General features: G+C 57.1%; 1 protein-coding gene across 1 annotated transcript; it reads left to right on the forward strand.

Moving 5' to 3' along the window:
- The first annotated feature begins 304 nt into the window (after positions 1-304).
- Positions 305-7,038, forward strand: LOC131567364 (sperm surface protein Sp17-like). The gene is made up of 6 exons (XM_058818949.1): positions 305-458; positions 922-992; positions 1,098-1,126; positions 3,625-3,693; positions 4,385-4,505; positions 6,832-7,038. The coding sequence occupies exons 1-6, from the start codon at positions 305-307 to the stop codon at positions 7,036-7,038; spliced, it is 651 nt and encodes a 216-aa protein (XP_058674932.1).
- The last annotated feature ends 1,620 nt before the right edge of the window (positions 7,039-8,658 follow it).

Genomic DNA, 8,658 nt, shown 5'->3' on the forward strand with positions numbered 1-8,658 from the left:
CGAGGGTTGCGGAGCTGCGGGGGAAGCCGGGGCACACCGGGGAACGGGAGCCGGGGCACACGGGGGAACGGGAGCCGCGGCCCCCCCGCCCCCGCTCACCCCGCACAGGCCGCGCGTGCGTAGAGAGAGAGGCGGCCGCGCGCGTGCGCGGCGGGCAGGGAGCGTGTCTCCCCCTAGCGGCGGTTCTGGCCCCCTCACACGTTGGGCCCGGGTTCGAGTCCCGGCGCTGCCCGGTGGCACCGGGCGCTGTGGGCCGCGGTGAATCCCGGGCTGTGCCGCTGCAGAGGGTCCAGGAGAAGCGACCATGTCCATCGCCGCCGCCAACACCAGCATGAGGGTGCCCGCCGGCTTCCGGAACCTGCTGGAGGGGCTGGCGCGGGAAGTGCTGCGGGAGCAGCCCACCGACGTGGTGGCCTTTGCAGCACAGTACTTCCAAAAGCTGCTGGAGAGCAGAGAGGGTGAGTGGCCTTGCCCAGCAGCCACCCCCACACTGCCATCCCCTGTCCACACTGCCCTGCCTGCCCAGCCTGCCCCATCTGCCCATCACCAGGGCGTCAGGCCTGCCCCACATGTCCCTTGCCCAGGGTGTCAGTCCTGCCCCCCGTGCCCACCATCTACAGCATCAGGGCTCTCCTGTGTGCCCATCACCAGGACATCAAACCTGCCCTTGTGCCCATTGCCCATGGCCTTGTGCCTGTCCCAGATGTCCACCACCGTTGGCCATCAGGCCTCTCCTGTGTGCCCAAACCTGCCCTTGTGCCCGTTGCCCACAGCCTTGTGCCTGTCCCAAGTGTCCACCACCGATGGCCATCAGGCCTTCCATTTGTGCCATCGCCCAGGATGTTGTGCGTGTCCCATGTGCCCATCACCCGTGGTACCAGATGCCCACTGCATGTGGCATCAAGCCCTCTCCTTCCCCAGCTGGTGGCATTGACCCGGTGGCGTGGGGAGCCATGCTGGAGGACGACCGTCTCACCTGGCCTCCTTCCGAGGTAGGCTGTCCTCCATTCAGGTGCCAGGAGCCACACTTGGTCCCTGCTCCCACCCTGTCCCTGCCCCCTTGTGCCACAGCATCTAAATTTTCTTCTTTCCTCCAGGGCTTGAAAGAGGCCAAGGACACAGAGGGGTAGCAGGCAGCACCAGCAGGGGCAGGCAGCAGGCACAGCTCTGGATCACTGTGATTCCACCCCAAAACGAGTGGAGAGGAGCCAAAGGGGAGCATGTCCCCATAACCCTCATGAACTGGGACGCCTCTCTGGAGATGCAACCGCAGCACTTGCCCCAAATCCCCCATTTCCCACTGTCCAACCCCAAAACTAAAAAAAGCCCCTTGGTCCTCCCCTGGCTCCTGCCCTTTTCCCGTGGGTGAGTGCTGCACTCCCATCCTGCCCCTGCGGTGCTGTTTTAATGAGGAATTTTATTAACGAGGTCCCCGCTGTTATTAATGTCGATCACCTGAGATTTCTCCCCGAAAAATCCTGGGTTTGGGTCTGAGCTGAGTACGGGATGATATTTTTAGCCTCTATATTTAGGCCCCTGCATCCCTGGAGGATGGAAGAAACTTCATAACATCCCAGCGTGAAGGAATGATGTGACATTGCTCCTCCATAAGCTGAGATACCTCCATGGAATTCTGGGGGGCACACAAGAGACCCCAGTCCTATTTCCACTTGTGAAATTCACATTTTCCAATACAGCGTGGTTTCAAAATCCCCCCCAAAAAGTGGGGTTTGCGTCGAAGCCGGCTGCTCTATTTTTGGAGAGGACTGAACCCCCCCATCCATGCTCACCCCGTTTTTACCCCCTCTTTCCTGTTTTCCATCGCCATATGTGGCGCTCGCCCACGGCACGGGGCATGACAGCGGCTCCCCCGGGAAAAACAGGAAGGAGGGATGGGGAAAAAAAGCTGGCGGGGACCCCGTGCCGGGGCTGATGCCAACCAGCTACGCCTTGACCCCCCCTCCAGCACCGCCCCGCCGGCTGCCGGCTCCTGCTTCGCCCAGGGCAGCATTCCAGCATCCAATTCCCTTTGATTTTAAGGATTTTTCCCCTGTTTTTAAAGGATTTTTTAACACCTCGGTGCCACCATCTCGAACCACGACGGCGGGATGTTCTCAGCAGGTCTCGCCAGCTGCATTTCTCGTTCTGCCCTTCCAAAATCTGAGTTGTTGCCTTGGAATTCAAATGTTGGAGGTGCTGGAGCACCTGAAAAAGCATCCTCTAGATGAAGGGGTCCAGGGAGAAAAATGCAGAGCCTGGAACAGGCTCAAACCCGCCATTAATGATTAGAAATGTTCTGGCATTTCACGTCCCTCCTCCGCAGCCGCAGCCTGCGGGAGACGGCGGCGCTCGGCGGCTCTGCCAGGACCCGGCTGCCACGGAGGGAGCAGATTCTGGGGGCTAATTGAGGGACTAATCCTCCTTTTGGGGCTAACTTCTCAGATCCGTGACCCCGAATGATTGACTCAGATCAATCAGCCCAAAAAACCCTTCCCACTTAACAAACAGCCGGTCTTCTCTCATTGGAGCAGGCAGTGATGGATCTGGAGGGTCTAAAATCCAGGGAAGGATCTCTTCCCATCAAAAATCCCAGCAGAGCTGCCAAGGCTTCTCCTGGAAGCTGCAGCAGGGTTTTCTGGAGCAGAGCTATTCCCACCCCCCACCCACCATGGTGTGCTGGTGGAAAGAAGTGATGGTGGAAAAGCTCTCCAGTGGGAGAGCTGGGTGCCTCACGGGGGAATTTGAGGGATGCTTGGGAGCATTTCCCAAGGGGAATTTGGGTGCCTGGCTTGTGCTGGGGCAGGGGTGACCCCCATCAACCTCCAAGTGTGGGTGGAGCTGCTGAGGGAGGTGGCAGTGGTGGGATGTGCATGGGATGGGGTGGAGTGGGATGGGGAGCAGGTCCTGGGAGCTCGGGTGTCAGGGGACAAGAGGTGACACCACCTGCACTCAGCAGGTGGAGAAAGAGATGGAGGTGGGATGAGAATGGGAGCAAGGATGGTGATGTGGCAGGGGACAGGGCCAGGGATGAGGGTGATGATGGGGATGGGGACAGGGGTGATGGGGTTGAAGCTGGGAATGGGAGCAGGGATTGGCTTTATGAAGAGCATGGGGATGAGAAGTGGGATGGGGATCATGACAGGGATGGTGATAGAGATGGGGACAGGGATGATGGTGGGGATGGAGGAGGTGGTGGAGGTGATGGGGATGAGGTCAGGGATGGGCACAGGGCTGGTGGCAGCAGAGGGGGCAGTGCCCATTTCAGTGCCAGTGGGACAGGGATGCTAATGGGGATGATGATGGTGAAGATAATGGTGGCAAAGAGGAAGGTCAGAGCCACCAGGCCCCCAGGCAGGATGACCCCTGTGAGCAAACCTGGCCAGGGGGAGGCAGCGGGGCCGGGCTGTGCGGGTGGGCCGGGGCGCTGTGCCCGCCTTGGGGGGGCCAGGCTGTGTTTTGGGGGCTGGCTGGAGCAGCCTCGGCGCGGAGCCCACGGGCGACTTGTGCAGTTGCTTAGCAACTCCCAAACCCGGATTAGAGGCGAGCGAGGCAGGGATGGGGGGGTGTGGGCTGCAGCCCCCCGCATTGCCCTGGGGGTCCCTCCCGTTCCCCGGGGTGCTCCAGCTCGCCCTGCCAGTCCCAGCACCTCGGCGTGGTCTGGGGTGGCAGCAGGGTCTGCAGGGAGCACCGAGGGTGAGAAAGTGGTTGGGACTGCAGGTCTGGCTGGAGAACACCCCAAATGTGGGGGGGACAGATGCTCCTACGAGTGGGGAAGGGACCCCCAGGCCGCCAAAGTGGAGCCCACTCCTCTGCTGGGATGTGCAGCTGGGCACATCAGCCCCGGGGTTCTGTGGGTGCTCAGCGGGACATTGCGTCCCACCATGCCCACCCTTCTTCACCATCTTCATCCCTGCCATCCTCATCCTCACCCTCCTTCAGGACCAAGTCCTAAGTAGGTCAAGAAGGTTTTTCCCCCCCATGCAAACCAACCCGGGGGGCAAAACCTGCCTCCAGCATCACTGTGGGTCATGTACCCCCCAAAAATGAATCCATCACCCCCATTTGCTATAGCTTTGTCCCCCAAAAAACCCTCCATGCCAAAGGCAGGGCTCATCACATCTTGGCTCGCATCCTCTGCATATGATGTTGTGTTCCACGAAACTCCAAAGCGAGCTGCCGGCTCCTTTAAGTGTTAGGAGGGAGTTGGAGGCTGCAAAATAAAATTGGAGGAGGGAAAATAAAAAAAAAAAAAAAAAAAAAAAAAAAAAAAAAAAATAGGAGAAAGGGAGGAAAAAAAAAAAACAAGGCACCCCTCCTTCCCCCCCAAAAGCCTGGCAGGGGTGTCGGGCTGATAGGCTCGCCCGGAGGAAAGCGCATTACGTAGGCAAGCGGCTCCGCTCAACTTGCCACCTGCGCCGGGAGAGCCGCCGGGGAAGCGAGATCCTGCCGGAGCCCCTCGCCCGCCGCTGGCCGCCCACCCGCCCTCCGCCATGGACTGCTGCAATGTAGGTGCCCGTGCTCCCTTCCCCGGCCCCGCTCCGCTCCCGCCTTCCATGCCTGACACATCCCTGACCCCCCGCGCTGGGGGCTTTGGGGGCTTTGGGGGCTTTGGGGGGGTTTGGGGTGCGGGGGGTGCTGCGCCCACCGAGAGCTCACCCAACTCTGAGACCCCCCCAGCGCTGCTGCTCCTTCCCCAGCCCCCCCGATCCCCACTCCCGCTCACCCCAGTTCGGGCTCCATCCCACGGCCAGCAGCCTGACCCCACAGCCCACGGAGGAAAATCCCCCCCGACCTCGAATCCGGCTTTTATTGAGCTTTTTCTTCCCCCCACCCCACAATTGCTCTACAGGTGGGATCGGGGGTTGCCTATGGAAAAAGGGCTCAATTGGGGTGCGCTCCTCTCTTCTCACCCGAGGGTGAGCTCCCCTCCTCCTGCTAAACCGGCTTGGGGAGAAAACCACATCCTTTCTCCCTGACCCCCTGACTTTTCGTGCCCCTTTCCCCCTTTTCCTCCCCCTTTCCTCTTTTTTTAACCCTTTCCCCCATTTTTTCCCCCTTTCCCCACTTTTCCCCCGTTTTCCTCCTCCTGCTAAGACAGCAGCACAGGGAAAAGCCCCCATCTCTCCTCCCGAGCACCTCCAGAGAGGCAAAGCCCACCCTGGATATAGGATTTTTCCTGCCTGGATATAGGATTTTCCCTGCCTGGATGTAGGATTTTTCTTGCCTGGATATAGGATTTCTCCCCCATGTATAGGACTTTTCCCCCTCCTATCTAGGATTTCTCCTTCTGAATATAGGATTTCTCCCCTAGATACAAGTTTTCATCAGCTGCATAGAGATCTTCACCCCATGGATATGGTGTTTTTCCACTGGATATAGGATTTCTCCTGCGAATATAGGATATGGCCCCCTGTTTATGGGTTTGTGGGTTTTCTTCCCTCAATATAGGATGTCTCCCCTGGATATAGGATTTTTTTCTCCTGAATATATATTTTTCCTACCTATATACAGGATTTCTCAACTTGGATATAGGTTTCTGCCACCCGTATGTAGGATTTCTTCCCTGAATTTAGGATTTCTCCCCTGAATATAGGATTTCTCCCCTGGATATAGGAAATGCCCCCACATATATAGATTTCCTCCACCTGTATATGGTATTTCTCCCCTGGATATAGGATTTCCTCTCTCCTAATATAGGATTTCTCTCTTGGATATAGGATTTCTCCCCTGGATATAGGATATGCCCCTCCATGTACAGGTTTTCTCCCCTGACTATAGGATTTCCTTCTCCAGATATAGTATTTCTCCCCTGGATATAGGTTTCTCCCACCTGTATATAGGATTTCTCCCCTAGATATAGGTTATTCTCCCCCACCTCTGCATATACAGGATAACTCTCCTGAATATAGGATTTCTTTCCTAGATATAGGATTTCCTTCCCCTGGCTATAGGATTTCTCCCCTGGCTATAGGATTTCCAGCCCTGGCTATAACATTTCCACCTTGGACATATCATTTCCACCTTGGACATATCATTTCCACCTTGGAACTATCCTCACCTTTCACAATGGTAAAACAACCTGAGCAACTTGGTGGAGCCATGGCATGCTCCAATGGGATGAGCTTCCGCCCCCCTGAATCTACAGCTTCCAAATAAGCCCCCCAAAACTCCTTTAAGGGCTTGTGGGGCAACACAAAGGTGTCACCCCCACAGCTGCTGGCACTGGATCATCCAATGCCAGCTCATTTCCACCTCATTTCATTTTCCCATGTTTTTCTTTTTTTCCCATTGAACTTGGTGCTGAGTCCAGCTGCTCTGCTGGGCTGTGGCAGAGGGGGAATGGGTTACAGTGATTTGTCCTTGGTGGGGCTTTTCCTCCCTTCTGGCATCACTGCTTTCCTAAATTTCCTGATGTTTCCAACCAAAGCCCTGAGGAGGGATGCAGGAGGATGCAACAGGCTATGAGGAAAGGGGAAACTGAGGCATGACCAGCTCATTTTGTGCAGGATGGCTTCCAGCCCCCTGCCAAAAATACCCCCAGAACCCATCCTCTGCTCCATGGATATTCCTCTCCCTGCATTATCACCCTGGCTGGAGTCTGGCTTCCTGCAGCCGTGTGCTCCAGGGTTGCCATTTCCCCAAGACACCTGCAAGCGACCCTGATTTTTAACAAAACCCCTCATTTTTAGCAAAGGAGTGCAGTTTTTAATGAGTAAACCTAATTCTTAGAACAGGGGCTCATTTAAGACCTTCTTGAGCAGATTCATTTGGGGAGAGGGCTGAGATTGAGGTTTGAGGTCCCAGCTGTAACCCTGCCATTGGCACCGCCAGGAGGGAGCCTGCACAAAGCTGGACGAGGACATCCTGGACATCCCTTTGGACGATCCCGATGCCAACGCGGCAGCTGCCAAGATCCAGGCTAGTTTCCGTGGCCATATGACCCGCAAGAAGATCAAAGGGGGCGAGATCGATCGGAAAACCAAGGACGCCGAGTGCGCCAACAGCACCCGCGGCGGCGACCTCCGCAACGGCGACTAGGTACCCCCCAAATCCCGCTCTTCCCCCCCAAAACTGGGTCATTTCTGCGAGGATGCTGCTCTGAGTGTCCTTTGCTCTGTTGATTTGGGATGGAGCATCCTTCCCTGCAGAGATTTGGGATGGAGCATCCTTCCCTGTGCAGATTCGGGATGGAGCATCCTTCCCTGCAGAAATTTGGAATGGAGCATTCTGCTCTGCACAGATTTGGGATGGAGCATTCTGCTCTGCACAGATATGGGATGAGGCATCCTTCCCTGTGCAGATATGGGATGGAGCAACCTTCCCCACGCTGATTTGGGATGGAGCATTCTTCCCTGTGCAGATTTGGGATGGAGCAACCTTCCCCATGCTCATTTGGGATGGAGCATTCTGCTCTGCACAGATTTGGGATGGAGCAACCTTCCCTGTGCAGATTTGGGATGAAGCATTCTTCCCTGTGCAGATATGGGATGGAGCATTCTGCTCTGCACAGATTTGGGATGGAGCAACCTTCCCTGCTCAGATTTGGGATGAAGCATTCTTCCCTGTGCAGATATGGGATGGAGCAACCTTCCCTGTGCAGATTTGGGATGGAGCATCCTTCCCCACGCTGATTTAGGATGGAGCATCCTTCCCCGTGCATATTTGGGATGGAGCATCCTTCCCTGCAGAGATTTGGGATGGAGCATCCTTCCCCGTGCAGATATGGGATGGAGCAACCTTCCCTGTGCATATTTGGGATGGAGCATCCTTCCCCACACTGGTTCAAGGTGGAGAAGGGGTTTTTCCTCCCAGGAGATGGAAACACACAGGCAGGCAGCCCCTGCCTTGCCCTAAATTTGGGTGCGCGCCGTAGTAGTTGGGAAGGATGGGAAGTAGGATGGGAAGGCGCAGCCCTAGATTTGGATTGAATCTCTCCCTTAGCAACACCACCCCGAGCGCCTCGCCTCAGCACATGCTATTTTTAAAAGCCTGTGTCACAGTCTCCTGGCAGGAAAAGGTAAATTTAAAAAGCGCCCACGGTGCCGAGGCCGCGTGGCATTGGAGCCCCGGGTGTGGCTGCGCCGTGCCCGGGCCGTGCCCTGCGCTGTGCCGGTGCCGGGAGCGCGGGATGGCCCCGGAGAGCGGCGGGGCCCGCTCGGGGTTAGCGGCGGGGAGGGAGCGCTGCCGGCTCGGCCACGTGAGTGTGGCGGGGCTGGGGGAGCTGCAGCTGCGATGGAACTGGGATAGAACTGGGATGAGACTGGGGAGCAGCTGGGGTGCAGCTGGGATGGGACTGGGATGCAGCTGGAATGGAACTGGGATGCAGCTGGGATGGAACTGGAATGCAGCTGGGATGAGACTGGGAGGGAGCTGGGATGAGACTGGGATGGAACTGGAATGCAGCTGGGATGAGACTGGGTTGCAGCTGGGATGAGACTGGGATGGAGCTGGGGAGCAGCTGGGATGAGATTGGGGTGCAGCTGGGATCAGACTGGGGTGCAGCTGGGATGGAACTGGGATGAGATTGGGATGCAGCTGGGGTGGAACTGGGATGGAACTGGGATGCAGCTGGGATGAGACTGGGATGCAGTGGGGATGGAACTGGGATGCAGTGGGGATGGGACTGGGATGGAGCTGGGATGGGACTGGGATGCAGTG

This window comes from Ammospiza caudacuta, chromosome 23, assembly GCF_027887145.1.
Source record: "Ammospiza caudacuta isolate bAmmCau1 chromosome 23, bAmmCau1.pri, whole genome shotgun sequence".
Classification (NCBI taxonomy): Eukaryota; Metazoa; Chordata; class Aves; order Passeriformes; family Passerellidae; genus Ammospiza; species Ammospiza caudacuta.

What these genes read in the sequence shown, in the direction of transcription:
- LOC131567364 (XM_058818949.1), top strand. Translation starts at nt 305, where the DNA reads ATGTCCATCGCCGCCGCCAACACCAGCATGAGGGTGCCCGCCGGCTTC. An exon ending in TCACCTGGCCTCCTTCCGAG is followed by an intron (nt 993 to 1,097) that starts GTAGGCTGTCCT and finishes TCTTTCCTCCAG; the next exon opens with GGCTTGAAAGAGGCCAAGGA. An exon ending in CCGCCATGGACTGCTGCAAT is followed by an intron (nt 4,506 to 6,831) that starts GTAGGTGCCCGT and finishes TGGCACCGCCAG; the next exon opens with GAGGGAGCCTGCACAAAGCT.